Source organism: Manis javanica, chromosome 5 (genome assembly GCF_040802235.1).
Source record: "Manis javanica isolate MJ-LG chromosome 5, MJ_LKY, whole genome shotgun sequence".
NCBI classification, from domain to species: domain Eukaryota; kingdom Metazoa; phylum Chordata; class Mammalia; order Pholidota; family Manidae; genus Manis; species Manis javanica.
The window spans coordinates 10,424,741-10,449,378 of record NC_133160.1 but is presented as its reverse complement, the minus strand read 5'-3'; the positions used below and the strand labels follow the sequence as shown (position 1 = coordinate 10,449,378).

The 24,638-nt window shown below is 41.2% G+C and overlaps 1 protein-coding gene across 10 annotated transcripts in view; it reads left to right on the top strand.

Annotated features, from left to right (window-relative positions):
* The first annotated feature begins 462 nt into the window (after window positions 1–462).
* The window catches only part of SLC9A8 (solute carrier family 9 member A8), a 70,617-nt gene continuing 46,441 nt past the window's right edge, over window positions 463–24,638 (top strand). For 6 of the 10 annotated variants that reach the window (XR_012131281.1, XM_017651891.3, XM_017651890.3 and 3 more), the window contains exons 1-4: window positions 463–660; window positions 2,497–2,675; window positions 7,981–8,061; window positions 20,954–21,012. Coding sequence is in view for 9 of the 10 variants with exons in the window: in XM_017651891.3 (XP_017507380.1) it covers window positions 635–660; window positions 2,497–2,675; window positions 7,981–8,061; window positions 20,954–21,012 (345 nt within the window). In the remaining variant the exon portion in view is untranslated. Of the gene's footprint in view, window positions 712–2,496; window positions 2,676–7,980; window positions 8,062–8,903; window positions 12,977–20,953; window positions 21,013–24,638 lie in introns of all 10 variants that reach the window. The other 4 variants (XM_037006273.2, XM_037006271.2, XM_073236464.1 and 1 more) reach the window with 3 other exon arrangements.

Below are 24,638 nucleotides of genomic sequence, written 5' to 3'. Positions count from 1 at the left end.
CTTGAATCTCCAACACCACAGATCACCGCTAGGCGCGTATAAGCACTCTGAGTGTTTATTGACCAAATAAATTAATGAATGATCCATCCATCCATCATCATCACCTAGTGACAGGCCTATAGTCAGAACTCAAAAACTGCTTATAGATAGAATACTGCACAATTCTGCAAAGCCCAGGTGGCCGGCCCTCTTTAAAGCTAAGGAAAATGAGGCTCAGGCTGGAGAAGTGGGGGCCTCAGCACAGCCTAGGGTAGAAGCTTCCTTGCCAAGTTTCAACAATGGTGAAGTCCTGGACATTGTGTGGAGAGCGCTTGCTCTCCGATGAGTCATAGTGATCTCGCAGGAATTTCTCCCCAAACGTCCCCAGTCTTTCGGTGCGGTAAGGCCGGAACCTCGTGAGACCAGAGGGTCATGAGGCCCTGGCCAGACAGAAGTCCTCAAAGTGCCAGGGGCGTCCCTCCCACGCGTCTCCTCCCACTTTCGGGCCACAGAGACTCAGGGACAGAAGGGCCGTCCTCGTGCTCCAAGGCCCCGCCCCCCGCTCGGCCGCCCGCGCCTCCAGCGGAAGCCGGAAGCAAAAACAGGCCTTGCTAGCCCCCGGCTCCGAGCTCGGTGGTCTCGGAGGCTCTGCAGGATGGGGCTGAAGATGGCGGAAGAGGAGTGAGTGGGCTTTTCCTGGGCGGCGGAGGCGGCAGGGCTGGGCCCAAGCGGGTAACAGCGAGCGCCCCAGGCCGTCCCGCGGACCCGGAACGCGAAACACCTGTGCCGGTTGGCCTGGACTGACCATGCCGGGGCCTGCGAGGAGGGCGGGAGGGACCGGCTTGGGCCCAGCCCGGCCCTGCAGCCTCCATGAGGTTGGACCTTCGGTCTGGGAATCGGCCGCCCAGTGCAGGCCTCGAAAGCCATCTTGCGGAAACCGCAAACCAAATTTCACTTTCCCAATTTTCGGTCATCTGAGGATTACGGAGCGCTCCGCCGCCCCCACCAGGAAGTGTCCCCTCCCCCTTTAGCCAGTCGCCTCCTCCACTATACCGATCGTGTTTTCGCATTTGTCTCGCCCACTGAGTTTTATTCATTCATTAACTGTTGGTCACCTACTCTATTTCAGGCCCTGGGCACGTAGTAGTGAAGGAGGCCCCTTCAGGGAGCCCCCATTCTAGTGGGAAAAGAAGACCATAACTAGACTAGGTGATTTCAGTGCTCTGAAGGAAATGGAGTAGTGCTGGGAGACGTCTACTCAGGAAGAAATGAAGTGCCCGGTGAAGCTTCAGTGACTAGTAGAACGGATAGGAGCAGGAACAAGCGTAAAAGGCCAGATGCAAGGAAAGCCTTTGAGGGACAGAAAGACAGATGGCTGGAGCGTGAAAAGCAAGAGGGCTAGAGGGCTAGCTGTACAGGATGAGATAGGGTCAGGGGTCCATGACTTCCATGTACCTCTGGGAAAGGACCACTCAAGTCTATCTCCTGATCTGCTAGGTGCAGTCTGTCATGTTACAGATGCCTGGTGTTTGTGGAATATGTAAAAATTAACCTCGTGGTTGAAATTTGAGTCCCTCACCCAACAACTTAGATAAATCTTTTGGTTGGGTGGTCATATTGGGTCAGCTTATTTGTTGAGGGCCTTTGCTGTCTATAGACACTAAACTGGGCTTCAGCACAAAGCAGAAGGGGTGGTATGGCCCAGTGATTTCAACTTTGGTCTCAAAGCTTGATTGTGCTGCTGACTGAGATACTGGCCAACTTCTGCAACCTCTCTGAGCCTCGATTTTTCATGGGTAAAAAAGTAGGAAAGTAATAGTACCCACATTAGGCATGTTATGCCTGTTGACCACGGTGGTATGCTACCTAGCCCCTGGAATGAAGCTGCACTCAGTAAACATTAGCTATTATAATCACAAATACAGTGGTCATTTTATCAGCATTGCACTAGTTTATAATCTACCTGAAGGGAGGAGAGAGCTGTGAGGATCATACGTGGTGTGGTAGGACAGAGTGGGGTATGACAGAGGAGGTTACATCTGAGCCTCTTGAAGTCAGGATTTTGTAAAGCAGGGTAAGGCATTCCAACCAGATCAATAATCGGGCAAATTCAGGTGGCTTTTTCAACTTGTGGATGTAATCCAAGGAAAAGATGTAAACTGGAGAAATAAAGGCACCAAGTAAATAATGTTGGACTTTGGAATGTAATGAAATTCCAGTTTGCCTGTTTACATACCCTATTCCGTACCAAAGAGCAGGCAGCATTTTATTTCTCCAATGGCCCTGATTGCTGCTTGTTCCTGTCCTCTACGTGGCTTTGTTCAGAGCACCTGAGACCATTGGTACCCTCATGCTGTGGCAGGCAGGAATCTTTTTAATGAATTTATCTCCAAGGCCTTGCAAGACTTGTGAATCCCATGGTGCTCTGTGCCATGTTCTCTTTCTGATTTGTGTGTGCGTTGGTACCTAGGGGCCCTTTTTCCTTTATCTAATTCTGCTGCTTTTTATGTCCAACAGGTTCCCCAATACAACTCATGAAGGTTTCAATGTCACCCTCCGCACTACCCTGGTGGTCACTACAAAACTGGTACTCCCGACCCCTGCCAGGCCCATCCTCCCCGTGCAGACAGGGGAGCAGGCTCAGCAGGAGGAGCAGTCAAGTGGCATGACCATTTTCTTCAGCCTCCTTGTCCTAGGTGAATGCGACAACACCAGCTATGATCTTGAGTGTCTGTGTGCGCTGTGCATATGGTTAACCCCGTGTAAACCACAGTTTACTTTGTCAAGTCTCTTCCCATTTGGTTTTCACTTCAAACACGGAAGAGTCAACGATGAGTTCATAATATTATAACAGAGTACTCCTTTTTCTTTATAAAGTCATTGCTCTTAGCAATTCTGAAGAGCCCTTTATGTAGTATCTTAGATGTCCTTTGGAAAAAATAGTTGAAGAATTTTTGACCTAGCAGGAACCTTGAACAACTTTCTGCTCCTAGTTGGAAGCTCTGTTCATGAGAGCTTCTGTGTGTATGTAGCAGGTGGTAGGAGGTGGGGGGAGTCAAATGGGGTGACATCTGACTTCCTGGCCAGAGAAGCATTTTATCTCTTTACCTATTTGGCTTCCATGTAAAAATTCTACTGAGTTAAAGGTTTTGCTTCTGAGTAAAAGATCAGATACCTTTACCCTAGCACACTTTTCCTTAACTTCTATTATTCCCATTAATATGGCCATGACTTTTGCCATATCTGTGTACCGCCTGTGTTGTTATTTACTTATGTAATATTTTTCTTAAAATGGATTCGCTCTCTCAAATTTCAAATCTCCTTGTGTTCAATCTCCTTCTTTAACAAGTGAGGAAAATTAGGCCTGGAGAGGTTAGCAATTGATACACCTGCTTTTGGGGAGACTACAGACTACCTACCATTCAGTTTGGCAGACATCAGTCAAGAAGTTGGATAACAGGTGGCAACTTAGATACTTCTCAGAGACTACAGACAGTAGACAACTGTTTCAGACAAAAAAAATTCAGTTGAAACTGCCTAAGCACTTTGGATTAGCTGACTAAGGAAGAAATAGCTCAGAATTTGACCCAAGTCCAAACTCTTTGTTTGAAAAGTGAAGTTGGCACGTTCACATTTTCTGCTCCTCTTGAATGATATTGAGTCATATTTCTAATTAGATTAGATCTTTTCAGAAGAGTGACAGGTGCAGCTGGATTGAAAGGTGCAGACTATTTGTCTATTAGAATTTACACATTTATATTCGGTCTCTGGTAATGGTCAAATAATTTTAATAATACAGTGATTTTATGTAAATCCCAGAACTCATCTTTGTCTCTTACAGATTTTTAAAGACTTTCAAACTGAACATTGAAAAAGTATGCACTACAAGTATGCAAAACCCATGTAGATTGAATATGCCCCAGTAATTTTTTACCCTGTAAATGTATTTGAGGATTCTATTTCTAGGAGTTACTTCAACAACCAAGGATTCTGGTTTTGTTTTGTTTTGTTTTGTTTTTCTTCTTTGTTTTAGTAGTTGAATACAAAGAAGAAAAGCAGTTCCTTTCTTGATCAGGAAATCTTCAGTACCTGAATCCTTAATCCTGAAGGAATATTATTAGTCTATTTACATTGTTGTCAGCTTGCTATGTTAGAGAATATAAATGGCAGGCCTGGAAAAGCTTGTTTTGGAATCATTTTTTTCACAGGAGGGTGAAAAGAATAAGTAAGACTTTCAAAGTGACTTTCAGGGTGTGGAGCATTGAAGTTTAGTTTGTGCCTAAGACCACAAAACAGTTTTTTCTAATCTGCTTTTTAATACCAGGCAAAATCCTGCCCAGTGTTAATACATCTTTAGGGTCAGAAAGGCCTGAACTGTGTTTAATAGTGCTGTATTCTCTTGGGTGGTCTTCTCTTCAGACAGATCATACACCTATACTTTAGAGTCACACTAAGGTGGGTTCCATTTTCATCTAATCAAATTATTGACAATTTATGAGTTGTTATCTCCATGTTTTATGTGTAGGTCAGCATGCATTAGCAGAATGGAGTGCTTTCTTTTTAAGAACATTTGCAGGCATTTTTTTCTTTGCTCTTGTATATTTATTCCTGATTAGATGTCCAAAGCAATGTAAATCTGTTACAGTAAGAAAACAAAAATTTACTGTTAATAGGTAACTTGCTAACTAAATACATTAATTTAGGGAAATTAGTCCATAGTTTATTCTAGACTTTAGTAACCTGGAACGTATTTACCATTTTTGTTTACTATTTTAGTCAAGTCAAATAAAATTCTGACTTCTGTGGCTTATACATACGCATGTTAAAGGATTACACTGTTTTCCTCTTTTTTTGAGAGGGGATGCCAAAACTCTAGTTGCTTTTGACTTTCAGAAGCTTGAAATAGTTGACTTATACCTAACCCTGGCTGATCTTCCACTCCACAGAAATAATGGTGAGTCCTTTTGACTTACACTAGAGTTAACAATTAGCATGATTTGACACATGCATTTTATGGGCCTTTAAATTTAATAGTCATTAAAATTGATGTATCTGTGTTTTAATATAGTTTGCGTAATAATTACTTCTGGCATGAAAAATTGGAAGCACATTAACTTATGGCATACATATCCTTCATACCACACGGAAGTTTTGGTCTCTTTGCTCTTTTTTTTCCAAGTATACTTGAAAACATGTACATGCATATACGTATGTACAGTAATAAGCACACACGTACAACCACATATAGCTTGGAGTTTGAATATAAGTGGCATCCTGTAACTTGCTTTTTCATCTCAGAATGTCTTGGAGACCTCTCCATGTCACTGGTTTTTGGGTCTACCTCATCCCTTAAAAAAAAAAAAAAAAAAAAGAAGGTATATGTGGTAAAATAAACATAACATAAAATTAAAACAATTCATTGACATTAAGTACATTCACAAATGTTGTGCATTCACCACCACTATCTAGTTACCTAGTCGTAAAACATTTTCATCACCCTGAAAGGAAACCCAGTACCTATTAAAAGTCACTCCCAATTTCCCCTACCCCTAGTCTCTGGTAAACACTATCTGCTTTCTGTCCTTAGGAATTTGCCTACTCCGAATATTTCATACAAATGGAATCATACAATATGTGGCCTTTTATGTTTGGCTTCTTTCACTTAGCATCATGTCTTCACGGTTCAGTCTTCACGGTTCATCCATGTAGTAGCACATGTTAGAATTACAGTTCTGGCTGAAAAATATTCCATTGTGTGAATAAACCACGTTTTGTTTATCCATTCATCAGTTGACGGACATTTGGGTTGTTTCCACCTTTTGTTATATAGTGCTGCTATGAACATCTGTATACACGTTTTTGTGTGGACATCCATTTTGTTTTCTCTTGGGTATATGCATAGGAGTGGAATTGCTATGCTTAGAGTTAAATAGTTACTCTATGCATGACTTTCTCAGGACCTGACAAACTTTTCCACAGAGATTGCATCGTTTTATATTCCCAACAGCAATGTAAAGGGTTCTGTTTTCTCTACATCCTTGCCAACATTTGTTATTTTCTGTTTTGTTTCATTTAAGTATAGCCATCTTGGTGTGAAGTTGTATCTCATTGTGGTTTTGATTTACTTTGTTCTGATAACTAATGATATTGAGCATCATCTTGCGCTTATTGGGCCTCCTGTATATCTTTAGAGAAATGGCTATCCAGATCCTTTGCCCACTTTTAAATTGTGTTGTCTTTTTGTTGTTGAATTGCAAGAGTTTTTAATATATTCTGGATACTAGATCCTTATCAGATACATGATTTACGTATGTTTTCTCCCATTCTGTGGATCGTCTTTTTGGACCTCATTCTTTTTAGTGGCCTAACACCGTCCCCTCACATCCATGAGCTCTATATTTAGTTCTCTCCATTGATAGACAGTTTTCCCCTTTGCTCTTAAAGGTGCAAATATTTGATTTATGAGAATAAATTTAACTGATTTTTTCATCCAGCTTGGTGCAAAGCAAGAGCAGAAATGGATTCAATTCCCAACATCTGTTTTCTGTCTACTTCTTGTGCTCATGTGCCTGCCTTTTTAGGCAATAGATCACACTACATGTGATCACTGGTCACATGTAGTGCTTATGCATTGGAAGTTCTTTCTTGCTCTAGTATTTAATGTAGGATTTTTCTAACTAGGTTAAATATTTATAATAAAATAACACCACAGATTGATAGTTTAAAGACAGAATGAAAGGAGGACAAAATTTATTTACAACTGTTCATTTCTCTGACCACCTGGTGCTTTTTGGTGGGACTAAAGATACCTAGTTTGTTGATTCAGACTCCAAGGGTGGCCAGTTAACAGCTATGCCGATTGTTTAAACATTTCCTTTTACAAAAAAGAAAAAAAGCAACAAAATTATTTTCAGTGTCATTGAGATAACTCTGTGATTGATGAGATGGCATACCACCTAGTACTTAATACAACAAAGAGACATGAACCCTACACTAACATTTGGACCATGAAATTACATTTAGGAATTACATGAAAGTATGCTTTTTGCAAGGGAGGGGTATCCAGAAATACTGTTCCTTTAAAATAGATTCACATCCTTTTGCTTTCTTCCCTTTCTTTCATGACACCCCTGTGAGCATTCTTATTTTGGTGATTGAGGAATGAAGACACCCGGGAAGTAGTGGGTGCCTGTTGTTAAGGGCCCAGGGTTCTATTCTAATCAGGCTGAACCCTGCAGCCCCTACCAGTGATGTGACCTTTTGAAGCTTATTATTTACAGTCAAAGGAATAATGGTAATAATAGCTAGTTAAGGGGGGTGTTGGGGGCCAAATGAGCCAGCATTTGGGAAGGGCTCACTGCAGTGCCTGGCTCATGGGGAGCCCTCATTGGGTGGGGGGCCTCCTTACCCAGCTTGGGAGCAGGTACCCCATCTTTAGGTCTCTGATATCCTGATTTTCAAACCAAACTATTTTACCCTGTTTGTAAACATACCCTGGCTTCCTTTTACGTTGAAGAGAACCAATCACATGGGGGCAAAACACTTTATGTCAGCATATCTATTGAAATAATATTTATATAAAAGCAACTGATTTCATTGACTTCTTCCTCCTCATTTAGAGTTGATTTCCTCCCCATTTTCTCATTGATGATTACCTCAACCAAGTTGAGAACTGTTTCTCAGAATCAGAGATATTTGAGTAATTTTAAATAGTTGTATAAGGTTTAACAGCTTAGAAATAAATTAGGTGTCTTGCTCTTTCAATAACCACTGGAAAATGAACTAGTTCAGGCATATAAAGAAGTGTGGAGAAAATGTTTTACACGCTGTGAGTGTGCCTCCTGGTTAAGAAAGAAGAGATTGAAAATACCACTGAACTTTATTACGTCATTGTCAGTTGTCTATTTCCCTGGCAGCCCCCCAGAAGTAACCATTACCTTGCACTTGGTGTTTATCATTTAAAATGGTGCTGTTTTAACAATGTCTTATTTTTCCCCACAGCTATCTGCATCATACTGGTGCATTTACTAATCCGATACAGATTACATTTTTTGCCGGAGAGTGTAGCTGTTGTTTCTTTAGGTAAGTGCTTATTGGTGATCCTATAATAAATCAGTAACAATAACTACGATCTTTTTAGTGCCTCCCTAGTACCAGGAAGCACAGATGTAATACATAACTGATCTTATGTAATCCTCACTGTAACCTGCCATGAGGGTGTTAGAGTCCCATTTTCCATTTTACAAATGAGGACAAGGTGACTCAAAGAGGATCCAACTCAGCTAAGGCAAGTAATTAACACTTGATTCAAATAGTCATTGAATTTTTCAGCCAGAGAGGACTCTCACTTTATAGTGTAAGAAGGAGAAATGTCACCCTTTGCTGTCAGAGCCAGATCTAAAGTCTGCAGAGAGCATGCCATTCTATCTCACATTTATTTCTCTTGTTCCCTGTGGCAATTAACTGTTAAGATAATTAGCCTGTATTTTGAGGGAATGAACCGGTATAATAACATGCATGAGCTAATATGCAAGTTAATTAAAGTGGTTAGTGAAGGAAAAAGCAGGGACCTTTTTAGTAGGTATTAAAATCAAGATTAAAATGTGGGTGGAGATGCTTAAGGCATACATACTTAATAAGGTTTTACTAAGGTTAACTAAAGCTTTGATCAGTTTGCTGTAGTTACTTTTACTAGTTTCCACTTGCCTACTGGTGATACTTAATTTTTCCTTGTCACCACTGATGCTTTATAAGTGAATTTTCTTGGCCTTCTAGGTCTTGTTTAGGATTATTTAGTAATTCACAAAACAGTGACGGGTTCAGGTTCGCTTTGGAAACGAACATTCAGACACTGTTCATTCTCCCTAGCCCATCACTACTTGCGTTCCTATTGTTCTGGTTCAGCCCCTTCTCTGTTTTCCCAGGGCTTCACAGAACTAAGTGCCAGGTTCTGGCCTCTGAGCTTTCACATTGCGACCTCATGGAATCCTCCTAACCTCCTGGTAATGCCATGTTTTAAGGAGGAGGCACCACTGGATAGTACCGATCTTCACTAAAGAGTCGGAAACCAGTTTTATTCAGAGTTCCTTCAGGCTCTTTAGCAGCACATCTGGCGGATTCTAACTGCCTTAGCTGACAAGATAGCCATAGAGCCCTAAGATGGCAGGATCATTCAGTTACATTCCTTTCCTGCTATTAGGCACTTTGAAAATAACCTACATAGCTAATACCTACTATTCTGGAGTATTCAGTAAAGACTAAAAACAACACTCCAAGGAATTTACAATCTTATGGTCGGTTTTCATAGTTTCTTAAGAATAAGAAATACAGTTGGTATATATTTAAGTATTGTGCACATGGAAATTAAAATAATGGTTCTTAAAATTTGGCTTGGATTGTCAAGTTCTTCGCTGTCTTTGAATGTTCGGGTAACTGCAGGCCAGTGAACACCAGTTCTTATATTAGGACTTGGAGCACACATTGTTGGTTGCCTGCCCAAGAGCCATATCTCCCTTCTTTGTTGGAAACAGAACCCTAATTTTGATCAGGTGTCTTGCCACAGTGCACTCAAGAACAATGGGCCCCTCCCTCTAAGTCACTGTTGGTCTTCACCATCATGACCATCTTTGCCAAGGATTGGTTGCAAGGGGTAGAGGCACAAGGCCTCACGCAGTTCAGGGAGACCAAGGAAAGGTGTGTGAGGGTGGTATGTTTGTTTTGTTGTTTTTTTAGGGTGGTATGTTTTTGAAAAATTTTTCCTCTTTGGTAAAAAGAGAAACGTCCCCTTCCTTTGGTGCTGTTATATGAGGCTGTGATTCCTGGCACACTGTCAGTCACCGGCAAAAGTGAGAATGCCAAGGATTGCCAAGGGAACAGATGGGAAGCCCAGGTTCTTGACTGCATTGTTGTGCTGTTGAATTGATAGCTCTGGAGCTACTGATCTCAGAGTTGCTTTTTATATGAGGTAATAAACATCTATTGTTCTGACATTTTTAGTCAAGTATTCTTTTACTTGCAGCTAAAAACATGTAACTGTTACAGGAAGCTTTCCATTCAGGGGACAAAAATCAATTCAAATTGATTCAAAGAAAAATTGGTAAGGGTGGAATTGCACATGGAACTGAGAATACTACCAGTGGTGCTAGCTTCAGACTTAGCTGGAACACATCTCCTAGACTCAGTTTTTCTCTTTCTCAACAGCACTTCCCTGTGTTCCGACTTAACTCTCAGGCAGGCCTTTGCAGACTCAGGCTTTCTATCTCTACTGTAGCAGTCACAGCGGGAGAGGCGGCCTCCTCTTCTCCCTGTTTCCACCAGATGATGTAGGCTGAACTCTGGCCACATGGCCACCCCAGAACTGGGATGGAATGGAATGGTGCTGGGGTCTGCCAGGGCTTTCCTTCCATACGGTTTGTGTCTTCACTGATGTTGCAGAAATTAACTACAGCCTGTACAGCCAGGTCTTGGAGGGGTGATGGAAAGTAAGTCTCTCTTTCAATACTATTTGCTAACTCAGGTGATTGGAACACTAAAAACACTTCCAGGGGGAATACTGGGGTCCAGAAAGGATTTTTTATTATATTAGAGGACATTTGGTTAGAATTTAGAAATACCAACAAACCTATCAAAATAGTTCTGTATTTCATAAAGCTATGTCCATTAAAGGAAAACTTCTTTCTCCTACTGGAGCAAAGTGCAACAACATATTGAGATACCCACTATTTAAAGAATTTCTAACTTTTGTGCCAGAAAAGAATCTAGATGAAACTGCCAGCGAAAATGAGGTTTTCATTCTCTCAGGGATACACTCTCCCAGCCTGCCTCTTCTGGCCAGAAGTTACTTTTTAGTCTGCAGTCCTTTAGAGACATTATTGGCCTTTTGTGTTTTAAACATTTAGAGTTTCTAAGAAATTGTTGGTATAGGGAAGAACTATCTGTATTTTAAAAGTCTATTTTCCCCCTTCTGTTTTATTGTCTTTTTCAAATGAATCTCCAGACTTTCTTCATTCTTTATGAAAACATAGTATCAACATTAAGTTCTAAAGGTATTTCCTTGACTCTTGTTCAGAGCTTTCAGATACTTTCTGTACTTAGGGCATCTTGTAGTTTGAGCCTTTTTTTAAAAAAATTAATTCGTTTGCACAGTTACATACAGAAAAAGAAAAATCCTTTTCACTGACAACTTCAGCTGTTTTTATCATGCTTCATTCTCCTCCAAACCAAGCGTAAACATGGACGTATCAATAAGATGACTTGGTTTGAGTTGATGTCATTTTTTTGTGTTCTTTCCTTTTTACTCCCCTTTCCATATATTTAAGTTCACATGTTTGTTTTTTATTGGCCATCTTGTGCTGATTCACTGTTTATATATATTGGGCTGAAATTTGTAAGGAATAAAATGAAATAATTATACTGCCCACTATCTTCTGTGGTATATAGCAGAAAAAGGAGGTTTTCTTACTCATAATCATACTTTATGTTAGAGGGAGGAAAGGCCAGAATGGGGTTAAGTAAGGGCTGGAAATTTGACTTTCAAATGCCAAGTTTTAGCCCGAATACTGCTGATAGAAAAACCGTGTTTGTTGGGTCTGAGCAGCTCCAGAATAGAGAAAAACCATGTTTGAACTTGTGATTGGATTTGAGTCGTAACCTCCTTAAGTATGTTTGTGCTTATATTGATTCCTTGTTTTGACTCAAGGATTTTTTTTTTAAGTAGTGCTCTTTTAATTGATAGGGGTTTTGTGTGGAAGGTGATGAAAAAAATTGCTCATTTCCTGAGTTATCAACTGAAGGTGATTCTGGAAAAAGCAGATACAGTAATTATATTCTAATTGCACTTAAGTTCTAAAACAAATTTTTTTAAAGAACACTTGCAGGGAGAATTCTAACTGTAAAAGCTTTCATTGCTTTGTAGACTAGGAGAGTCTAACTAATGCTGACACAGCTTAAAATGTCTTACGGGTAACTCTCCCTGAATCTCCCAAGATGCTTTGATTTTTATTAGAGAAGAAACAGGCACTCATTTATTGGTAGAAGAGTAGCTGTCTTAGAGGCAAAGGCTAAAATTGATTGTCAAATTGACAAAATGATCACATTTGGCTAAGGATTTTTCAGGCTGTCACATTCTAGAGTGCTAGCACAGACCTTTAGCCTTCATGTTTCTAGAAACATGGATCAGAGGTGACAGTTTATTCTTGGAATGTCTTGTTGCTGTTTTGCTGCCATTAGCTAATTGTGTGCTCTGTGTGTAATAATTTCCTGCTCTGACTTTCCTTGTTTTATGGTCATTGGCATTTTATCACCTTTAAGTTGTATGTTAGACTCAGGTCTTCCACAGGTGCCGGAATGTTGAGGTGTAGTCTAAATTCTAAAAGAAGAAAGGCTGTTAAATAATTGTATTCTGAAACTTGCTCTATTTGGGCTGATTCATATATGTTTCCTCTTTCACCACATAAATGGTCTGCTCTGAAGATGAGAAAAGAATAACATTCCTTTGAAAAAGTAAGCCGCTTTAACACCAAAACACAGACCCAGGCTTCCTCCAGAAAACAGACAACACTGAGGTGTTGTCTCCCATCTTACTGCAGGTCTAATTGAAGTATCTTCACTTTAGAATAGGTAGCAGAATCAAGGACTGGATTTTCAAAATCACATTCTAACTTCTATAATTTAGAGCTGACAAAATGTGCTAACAATAAAGTATTTCGAAAAAGACATTCATGGTTAAAAAGTGCTACATAAATAATTATATTCCTTTTTGCCCCAGTACATAGCTGCAGACCTGACTCATCGTGATGACAGGGCCACTCATCCCTGCCAGCATGGTAGGCTCTTTCTAGGCTTGCTGGTCTACCAGCAAAAAAGAGCCCAAAGTGACTGGACAGCAGCCATTGTAACTTACTGTGTGAACCTTGGTGGAAATGTTCCCTCCTGGAAGCCAGGACCTTCTGACCCACCAAGCTTAAAGTGTCAGACTAAAGAAGCAGAAGTTCCCCAGGTAGGAACCCCAGCTCTCAAGTGAGTCTTTGCAATAGATGCTGAATGGGGCCACTCCTATTTGTACCCACTGTGTGCTGTAGCCATGCTTCCCCGCTGGGGCCATACTCCTTATAACGGCCATTGGTTTAAGGAGTAGACTGTATCCTGGAGGAGAGCTCCATTCCTCACAGGATGTCACTTCCAAGCTTGTGCTTCAGCTCCATATTTAAGAGCTTCTTACCATGGTAGCTGGTTGGCAACTTCTGGGTGGTGTGGTGGTTGGTTTAAGACCATGGTGACATGTCCACTGCTAAAGTGAGTCTCTTGATTATGCAGTATCCCACTTTAGTGGATCAGACATCCAGGGGCCTTTGGATAGGGGTGCTAGACAAAAAAGGTATGTGTTAATCTCAGTCAGAATGAATTGCCACACTTTGCAGGATAGAAGGGGTTTGACATAATCTAGTTGCCATCATGTAGCTGGCTGGTCTTCGTAGGGGATGGAACTGTGTCAGGTGATGAGTGTTGGTCTCTGTGGCTGTCCAGTTACTCATTCAGCAGTGGCAGTAGCCAGAGCAGCCTTGGTGAGAAGGAGTCATGTTTTCAGATCCCTGCATGGCTTCTGTCCCGGCCGTCGTTGACTGTGGTTGTACTTACATTGCATGTACACGCAAGTGGCCAAGGTCAGAGGCTAGCTGAGTCATCCATGAACCAGACTTGGATTTTTCCTGCTCCATCAGCTGGTAATAAAGCACTCCTAATTAGGCCATATGTAGGAGCTGAGGGAGAGGTGTTGATATAACTGCTGTAGAGGACATGGAGGTTGAGTCACCTGGGTGTGTCACATACTTGGGCCCTCTTGACATGCACAAGTCTGATCTGTAATGTAACACCTTCATTTAAAGCAAATTGCTGCTGGGCCCCCTGACCTTATGACTTGGTAAGGTATGGCAACCCAGCTCATGAAGGACAGTGTGGCCACATAGGCACCTGATGTCACATGCTCTGATGCTGTCTCTTCCAGGGCCCAGTAGCATGTGGGAGCTGTTTGGGTATTTTTCCCCACATGTTTTTTGAATGGTGTATAGTTCTCTGCTGCAAATGGCTTCACCTTGTTCCAGAACCCTAAGTAACTATGCTGAGCAATGCTCTTCTTGGGACTTGCCGGAGATGTCACACACCATCCCTTCCCACCAGATACGTCCAGTTCCATGGGGGTTGCCAGGTGGTGGGGCAGAGGCAGCAGCAGGAACTGCAGCTGGACCTGCTGCCATGGACTTTTTTTCTTGGCCTCAGTCTAAACTGTCAGCCTGCCACAAACCCAGTAAATGGGTTGAATGTTTTTTTTCAGGTGTGGAATATATGGCTTCCAAAACCTGGAAGAGGCCCTCCAGGCCTTTGTGATTTTTTCTCAGTGGTAGATGGTAGAAGGTGCAAATCTCATCCTTTACTGGAGGGAATGTTCTGGCATGATCCAGAGCACTTGACCCCTAAAAACTTCACAGATGGGCAGGGCCCTGAAACTTTTTATCCTCTGAAGCATATGTGTCTTACCAAGACATCTGCTTCTTTCTGGTCATAGCAGATTAGCATGTCATCAGTGCGGTGGACCAGAGGGCTGTCCTGTGGAATGTCCATATGATCTAGGTCCTTCAGGACTATATTATGACAGAAAGTAGGGGTTAGCATAAGGCACTTTCCTCATTTGGGACTTCTCTGTAGTCTTAAAATAGCCTGGGAAGCTCTATATTCCAGCAGGGAGGTGGGGCCCACTTCTGTAGGCCCAAAGGTTCCACAGGAGACTGAAGGTCGAAGGTGCTCATGCATCTCCTCCAGATACCCTATCCCATGTCCCAGAGTCCCATGTCTTCCTCATCCGGGCCCTGATGGGAGAAGGCTCAGGAGACGTGCCTTCCTAGGTTCAGCTTTCTCTGAAGAGCCACCACTCTTGCAGGTAAGTCCCATGCCCATCTTCAGCTTTAGAAGCCCTCCCGCTGCGGGAGACGAGGGTCTAAGTGCTGCCGCTAGAGGCCCTCTGACTCTCGCACTTTGCTTTAAGTTGGTGATTTTCTGAGCCCATCATTTTCTCTTTTTAAAGTGTCAGTGGCTTTCAGCAGTAATTCCACACAATTCCCCTGCTCTTTCTATTTCCTCCAAACCTGTCCAATACCAGAGACACTGCGTGAGCCAATGCCTCCCTGCCATGTCCCAACCCAGTCCACCCACCACAAGTGAGAGTCTTTGCAGTGGTGCCACTGCCCCAGGAGGGACTGTCCGCACTTCCCAGCCAGTGCTGGGGTCCTCACTGCCCACCAGCTGCTGAGTGGTCCAACTGTAGAACCTGTCCTGTAAGTTTGCTTCCTGCAAACACTCCACTTCCAGATCTAGTTGTCTTAAGTTGGCTCCCTAAAAGCAATCTGAGACTGGGCTTGGGGACATGTAATTAACTTATTGAGGTGTGCTCTTGGAATAAATCTGTAAGGAAGGGCACAAACCAGACCCTGGAAAGAGAAGTAGACAAAGATGGGGTGTGATATCAGGTCAGCCTAGCTTGACCTCAGCAGGAGGGCTCTGGGGCAAGAACTCTAGTCAGTTTGTCCCTCCTTTTAAGCAAAGGGGCTGATCTCCTGTACCCCATACCATAACCAGCTAAGAGCTGGGGTGGGGTGGGCACAACTTCCACGATGAGGTGCCCCTGGCCAGCTAAGGGCAGTCTTTTGGAGAAGGGGACAGCTGTGAGCTCTTAGCAGCCAACAGTTTCAGCAGCTCCCACAGATGGGTGCTGTCGGGGGACTAGGCAGGCCTCACAGCGTCTACTCCAGGAGGCTGCTGGGAGCATATTCACAGAATTAAAGATGCCTGTGTGCTTGACCCAGAAATCCCTCTTTCAGGAGAGTCTCTTATGGCTACCCTCACGTGTGGACTGATGTGTTTACTCAAACAGGAATGGCAGTGATAGCAAAAGCCTGGGAAATGCCCAAATGCCCATACAGCTGGATAACCCATTACTGCAGGGGCGTAAACTGCACCGTAAGCAAAATGGAAAGTGTGGGGAAGCCCTTAATGGACTGATGTGGAATGATTTCCAAGGTAGAGTGCTAAGTAAAAAAAGAAGAATGTGAATACTATACTACCATTTGTTTTAAAAATTAATGTACAAGCATATGTACATACATGATTTTAAATATATAGAAAACCTCAGAAGAAAAGTAGTTTATGAGACCGGTACCACTGGTGGCCTCTGGGAAGGAGAAAGGAAAAAGGGATGGAAGGAAGACTTAAGGTTCCACTGAATACTCTTCTGTGCCTTTTTTAATTTTGTACCATATGCATGTTATACAACCAAAAATAAAATAATTCACTTTTAGAACAATTCTGGATCTACTATTTACTTGTAAATGATGCTAAGTCCTTAGCCTTGGTTTCCTTATCTGTAAAAAAACCTTCCATAGGATTGCGATGTTAAACAGAGTAATGCATAGAAATTACCAAGTATGATGCCCACCTGTTAAGTAATCAATATTTATTAACTACTGTTATCAGAGTTACAATCAAATATATTATTATGGTTTATTACCTTGTAAGGTAATTGTGAGAATGAGCTAAAATAATACATATTTGATACATTCGCACAGTACCTGGCACACAGTTTGTGTGTCGGGGGGGGGGTTAACTTGGTGCAAATATGTGTATGCATCTATATATCTTTATTAAAGAGAATTAGGATCATATTCTACATACTGTTTTGAAACCGATTATTGGTAGCAGTACATGTTAAGCATTTTTCCTGGAATGTTCATTATCAGGAACACTCATACCTCAGGGCGATAATGCTAGATCAGCAGTGCGCTCTGGGAGGGGCACTGTGTGGCAGCAGTTCCTAGCAGCAGTGCAGAAGGACTGCAGCCTCCCTGTGTCATCAGCATGTGAGGCAGTGGGATGCCCCTGGGAGCCTGCAGTCTAGTGCCACTTGCTAGCCCTGAGTTGTCAGACAGGCTACTTAAAACTCTGAGCCTTCCACCTCCAGCATTCTCTTGAATCAGCCGTAATTTAAAGTGACAAATCTTGGAGGTGTGGCGGGGGTGTTCAACAAATAAATTATTCATTGCTCCCAATGTTTTGAATTAATCCAGTAGTATCCATAATGAGGTATGTGCATGAAGATCCATCAGGGGTAAAAAAGGTTAGAACTTCGTGTTTCTGTTTATCTTTAATTTCACTCTTTTCTTATCTCTATTTTTTTGTATATCTTAAAATATATTAACAGTACCACCTTTTTGTAATAATAAGTAAAAATTTGTAACTTGAGGATGCATGCTCAAATTCTTTTTACTGAACGAAATACACAAATTTGTATGCAGGGGCATTATTTCCATCTGGTGGCTAGTTGTGTGGTAGAAATTAATTTTTCCTTCTCAGAGATTGTAGACCAATCAAATCAGTAGATTGATTTGACCTAACTTTGAACCTTAATCTCAAAAGATGGAGGAGTAGTTTGCCAATTTAATGCTCTTTCACAGTTTACTTCTAGGACATCACAAAAGGATTACTTAAGTAATCGTAGTAGTAATATCACATTGTGTTTTACAAAGCTTTCTAGTGCCTTATAAATAATACAGAAACGAACTGAGGCAATGGAATACTTGTGATTATAATCAATAGATATAATAATTATGAATAATGGTTTTCAAATGTAAGTGTTTCATATGAGCATTAATCATGATATTAAAGTTTGGTGTACATTTACAAGGGAAAAAGATAGTTGAGGTTTTGTAAAAGCGAAAAAACACTAGCTTTAAAAATGTAAAGAGTTTCAACCTCCCTAGTAATCAGAAGTGATTACTAAATGCACATTAACTGCAAATGCACATTGAAAGGTTAAAGTACAATTTCTTGCCCATCACATTGGCAGAAATGTTAAAGTGTGATGATTATCCAGGGTTGGTGAGGATGTGGGGTTGCTCTGGTGCAGTGGTATAATTTGGTACATCCATTTGGGAGGCTAATTTGGCAGCATTGTCAGAGATTTAAAATGCTCATGCCATTCGGTGTCTCCCGATCTGCCGTAGGGAAACCCTCTTACACAAAGAGGCATGTACCATCATGTTTATTGCAGAACCCATGTTAATAGCAAACAGGTGAAGAAAGCCATCAGTGGGAGAATAGTTAAAAAATTGTGACTTTTAAAAAATTAAAATATAATTCATGTACCATAAAAACTTTACAATTTTAAAGTGAAGTATTCTGTGCTTGTATTCACAGGATTGTACAACCATCATCACTGCCTAATTACAGAATGTTTTCATCACCCTCAAAAAGAAACCCTCTACTCATTAGCAGTCACTTCCCATTCCCTCTTCCCCCTTCCCCTGGAAACCACTAACCTAATTCCTGTCTCTGTAGATTTGCCTCTTCTAGATGTTCCACATAAATGGAATCTTACAATCTATGACCTTTTTTTTTTATTAAGGTATTATTGATACACTCTTATGAATGTTTCACATGAAAAACAATGTGGTTACTACATTCATATTACCAAGTCCCCGCCCATACCCCATTGTAGTCACTGTCCACCAGTATAGTAAGATCTATAGCCTTTTTTAAAAATAACAGTTTTATTGAGATATAATTCACATTCCTTACAAGTTACCCATTTTTCTAAAGTACAATTTAGTGGTTTTTAGTATATTCACAGGGTTGTGCAGCCATCACAACAATTGATTTTAGAACATTTTCATCAACCCAGAACCCATACCCTTTTAGCTGTCACCCCCACCTCCAACCTCCCCATTCCTAAGCAACTATTTCCGTCTCTCTAGATTTGCCTATTGTGGCCATTTCATACGATGGGTCATAATATGTCTCTTGTGTCTGGTTGCTTTCATTCAGCATATTTTCAGGATTCATCCAAGTTGCAGCATGTATCAGAGCTTCATTCCTTTTCATTGCCAGATAATATTCCATTGTGTAGATACACATTTTGTTTGTCCATTCATCAATTGATGGACATTTCAGGTGTTTCCACCTTTGGGCTACCATGACTAATGCTGACAGCAGACATGTATGTACAAGCTTCTGTGTGAACATGTTCTCAGTCCTCTTGGGTAGCCTTGCTGGGTCACATGGTAGCTCCCTCCCTTTCACTCTAAGGAATCACCAAGTGTTTTCCCATAGCGACTGCACCATTTTACATTCCCACCAGCAATGTGTGGGGGTCCCAGTTTCTATCCTTGCTAACACTTGTTTACTGTACTTTTTGTCATATCCATCCTAGTGGGTGTGAAGTAGTCTCTCACTGTGGTTTTGATTCCCATTTCCCAAAACTCTTTTCCTGTGCTTATTGGCTTTGGAGAATCATCTCTTCAATCTGTGATGTTTTTAGGCTATACTGCAGAGCTGTTAAAAGGAATGAGGCAGATCTCTATGTAATAATCCCTGACTTGATCTCCAAGACAACACTGAGCAAAATAGCATGTAGTGCAATTAGACATTACAGTATCATACGTTTATATGAATACACGCAGGTGTACCATGTGTGTACATACACCACCCCCATAGTGTAGGGTTAAATATAAATAACTACAGCGATAGAAAAGGATCTGGTGGAGTCCCCATACTTGTCAAGATTGGTTACCTTGGGGCAGGCAGAGAGAACTAAGATGGGAGTGAGGGATGGGATCTCATCAAAAGGGACTTTTGCCTTATTTATAACATTTGACAAAGTATTCATGAACTACTTGGTTAACAAAAAATTATATAAAACTCCTTGAAATATACATGCAGTTTGATAAGAAAAAAGAAGCAATTGGGGAATGCTAGCAGGAGAGGGGTTATAATCTGCTTTCACGTCACCTGGCTAGTGAATGTACAACTTTTGTTCTGAAGATATGGTCATTGACTCCCTTTATAGTTGAGATTTATTTTGTCTTGGTCTCTTTTTCAAAGTAATTTTACTATTTTAATAATACCTAATGATTCAAATGGTACAGAGGTATATACAGTTAAAATGACTTACCTCCTCTCTTCACCTCAACCCCCTCACCCCCCACAGCAAGTAGTGTTAATACAGCTCCCTTTCCTAACAAGTCTCTATATTTTGCTGGTGTCTCCTTGCACCACCCAGTAAGGTGCATTTCTTCAGCTTGCTGCTGTTGTTGATGGGGACAGGCTCCTTCCTCTGCAGGGGAAAGGGAAGTCTTTGTCCTTAAGCGTCGGTGCCAGTGGTCTGCAGGCTTGCTGTGTGTCACCCCCAACCAGAGATTGTGATTAAGTAGCTCTGGAGTTTTGCTCAGGTGTCTTTATTTTATACAAAGCTCCCGTAGTGGTTCTGATGGGCCAACAGGGTTGAGAATCATTTATCCGGTGAGTAACAGAGCAATCATAAATCGTACCCATGATGCTTCTTTGAGAATTATTTTTGGTTCCTTCTGAGAGAGTAATGAGCCTGTCAACTTTATGGAAACATGCCTGAACTTAGATGGCCTGTTTTGTTCCAGGAATTTCACAGAGTTTTTACTCTCAGTTATTTTCAGCATTGGGATTTTTTTCTCTGACCAAATACATAGAGCTGCCATCTGAGTCTGAAAAAGTGATCCTGGATTCTTTTTTGAAAATGGTAGGAATAAGTAGTACAATGCAAACTTAACTCGTAAGCTTCCTGCCATTTCACATTGAAAATGAGTAGATGTAACAAAAATGGCCAGTGTTAAATCTTCTGAGCCAGACAGATGGTCCTTGGGTCTTGTTCTGTAAAGCTTTTTCTTCCCCCCAGATTTTTGTAGACTCCATTATAGTATGTTTGCCTGCGATGCAAGTGAGGCTCATGTAGCTCATGAAGCTTCATTCTTAATTTGCATTTTTATGTTTTCATAAAATTTGCAGAAATCCATAAAAGCCATATAAAGACATTATAATAATCAGTTTTTGTAGGATAATAAACCCGAGTAATCTTTCTCTTATCTTAAATTTATGTTAAACTATACATTTTCTCTTCCAGGTATTCTTATGGGAGCAGTTATAAAAATTATAGAGTTTAAAAAACTGGCAAATTGGAAGGTAGGTTTGCCCAACTGTTTTATTTATTTATTATTATTAAGCTATCATTGATATACTCTCTTATGAAGGTTTCACAAGAAAAACAATATGGTTATTACATTCACCCTTATTATTGAGTCCCCTCCAAACCCCATTGCAGTCACTGTCCATCAGTGTAGTCCCTATTTGTCTTCTCTGAGCTACACTGTCTTCCCCGTGACCCCACTCACACCAGGTGCACCAATGATGATACCCCACAATCCCCTTCTCCCTCCCTCCCCACCCACCCTTCCCCTCCCCTCCCCCTTCCCCTCCCCTCCCCCTTTATAACCACTAGGCCCTTCTTGGAGTCCAGCTGTTCTTTTTTTAGCATAATTATAATTTTTATTGGTTGTTCTTTAGTTTTAATAACACCAGTGATTATGGTGGCTTTCTTACGGTTACTTTGAGTATCAGTGAAGTTTATATCATCCCATTAATTTTTTAACAATCTGTTATGATTGGGGTTGGTATCTTTATATCTGTGTTTTTTGAAACAGCATAAATCTCACACTATTTCAGGTTAACATGGGAGCAGTCAATGTTAATGTTGGTTATTCATTTGCATTTTTATAATCTTAGACTAACCTCCTGTATAATGGGGAAAAGCTAATTAGCATTAAACATTAAACTGTTTATTGCTCCCACTTCCATTCTGACAGCTGGACATAAAAAAACATACTTGTCCCGCACTGTAGAGCTTACGGGCTTATAGACTGCTTTACACGCTGTAGCTCCTGTTGTCCTCTTGACAACCACACGAGTTAGATTGACCACGCACGGTCCTCACCCTGTTTCTATAGATGAAGCAAGTGACTTCAAAGAGGTTGAAACATACCCAACATCACAGAGTTAGAAAGTGACTGAGTTGAGCCTTGTGTACAGACGCTCTGGCCTTACGGATTCTGTATTTTCTGCACTATACCATGCTGTCCTCAGTTTGTGGGTTTCCCACCCTTGTTTTTACACAATGGTCATTAGAGTGGGAGCATCATCTTGTGGCATGAGAACTAATCAAAATCCAAATTTCAACTTCAACTTGAGAATCCATATTCAGTAGAGAGATTGACAAGTGTATAATAAAATTGATTTTGTGGAGGGAAGTAAGGTTCATTGCAAAATATTAAAGAATTAGATGGTTAAAATCTGTCTCCTGAGCCACTCGTATGTTGGTACAGTTCCTAGGTGCTGGGATTAACTTACCTGTGAAACTGTAGAGTGTAAAATTTGCAAAGCACACTTCATAGTCTGACCTAAACACAACTTGAGTCAGTTATAAATAATACTCAGAAGATATTGTATGTATTAAATGAAGTCTTAGATGTGTATTAAGCTCCTAATACTCTAGAACTTCCCTCAGCTGAGGAAGGGACTGGGCAGGCCCCACTGGAGCGCACTGTGAATGGTATCTCCACCTTCCTGCGACTGGCGGAATTAGACCGCCCTCACAGTGGCTCATTCAAGGGCAGGGGGCACAGACTGCAACCCTTTCTCTACTCCTAGACTGGATATAGCCTGATGTGTAGACACCACCCACTAACACATTTTGTTTGATTTAAAAACAATCAAACATTTTTAGTTTTATTTGAAAATGACTTATCTATGTAAAATTCTGAAAATTTCACATAAAAATCTGAACTTCTAGCTTCTCTTGAAGAGGCAGACACTCTGTTAACACCACAGACACATTCCACCCAGCAGAGATCTGAGGCAGTGAGCAGCAGCGGCTCCCTTGGGTAATGCTGAGCAGCCCTGGGAAGGCTGTGAGCTGGGACCCCTGCCCTTGAGTTGTGGGAGTAGGGGGAGGGGAAGTTATCTTGCACTGTTGGTTTTATATGCATCAAATTCTTCACTTTATTTTTCAATGGATGTTACTTTTCAATAAATAATAATAATATGCTTAATAGTACAGACAAGTGAACCAAAGGTGGGTTATGGATGCAATTAAGTGCCTGAAGAGCCATACGGAGCTTAACCTCAGAATCTGGCAAGGTTCTAGGCTGGAATAGTTGGGGCAGGCTTCCTGGAGTAACAGGTGTTTGTGGAAAGCCAAAGCCGGAAGCGGGACACCTGTTTCAACCTTGGGTGCCGCAGGAAGGCATGGGAGATAGGAAGAATAATGAAGGAGCTCGGTGTTTTCTTTCCATGTAGTTCTGTTTCTAAACTGTCTTGCTGGACATGCCTTCTACTTGTATTGTCATATGGTTATTCTTTAAATCAAGTTGCTTTTTTATGTATATGTATTTTTTTGTAAAAGCTTTTTTTAAAGGCTTTTATTGTGGTAAAATATACATAATCAATTATCACTTTAGCTACTTTTAAGTGTACAATTCAGCAACATTAAGTACATTCACTATTTTGCATAATCATCACCACTATCCATTTCCAGAACTTTCATCATCCCAGACAGGAACTGCACATTAAAGAACTTCCCATTCCCTCCTCCCCACTTCCTATATTTTTTAGTATTTTCTGGTTTTTTTAGTAGCTATTCTACTTCCTGTCTTTGTGAAATTTACCTATTCCAGGTACTTCATATAAGTGGACTCCTACATTTGTGTTTTGGTGTCTGGCTTATTTCACCTAGCATGATGTTTTTAAGGTTCATCCACATTATAGCATGTATCACAGTTTCCTGCTTTATATAGCTGAATAATATCCCATTGCAGGTATATACACACTTTGTTTATCCATTCATCTGTTGATGGACCTTTGGGTTTTTCCACTTTTTGGCTATTTTGAATAATGCAGCTGTGAACTTCAGTACAGTAAATGCATTTATTTTAAAGGGAGCAGCCTAATACTGTGTGAAGTGGGAAACTAATATTGTTTTTATAAATAGTTAGGATAAAAGCAAAGTAGGACAGATGCCTGCTGAAGCCTCTGAGGCCAAATCTGTTCTGTCAAAAGGCAAGATCAGCACGTTGGAGAGAGGCTTTACACCCAATAGGACTAAACTGAGGTGTCTTAGTTGGGATTGAAAAGGAATCAGAAGGGGCTGAGTTTATCAGTCTGTGGGGTCGGTGGTATTTGATGGACACTGTTCAAGTACCACCTAAAATCACCTCAGACCATTTTGGGGGAGATGTTGCCAAAAGGAACCCAGGACTTTTCTGTAACACTATGCACTATAAGGTGGTATATGCACTTCCTGTGGCCGCTGTAACAAATTACCACACACGGGGTGGCTTAAAACAATAGAAATTTATTCTCTCATAGTTCTAGGGACCAGAAATCTGAAATCAAGGTGTTGGAAATGGATCCAGGCTCTAGGGGAGAATCCTTCGCTGCCTCTTCCAGCTTCTGGAGGCCCCAGGTGTTCCTTGGCTGAGGCAGCGTGACTCCCATCTCTGCCTCAGTCTGTCTTCACACGGCCTCCTTCTCTGTGTCCATTTGTCCTTTTGTTTCTTATAAGGACTCTCTTGTTAGAGCCCACCCTAACCCAGTGTGGTCTCATCGGATTCTTCCTTTAGTTGAAGCTGCAAAGACCCTGTTTCCAAATAAGGCAACATTCTGAGGTTCCAGGTAGATGTGAATTGGGGCCAGAGGACACTCTGCAGCCCACTGCACAGATCCTGAGAACAAGTTCCCCACAAAGCACAGATTGG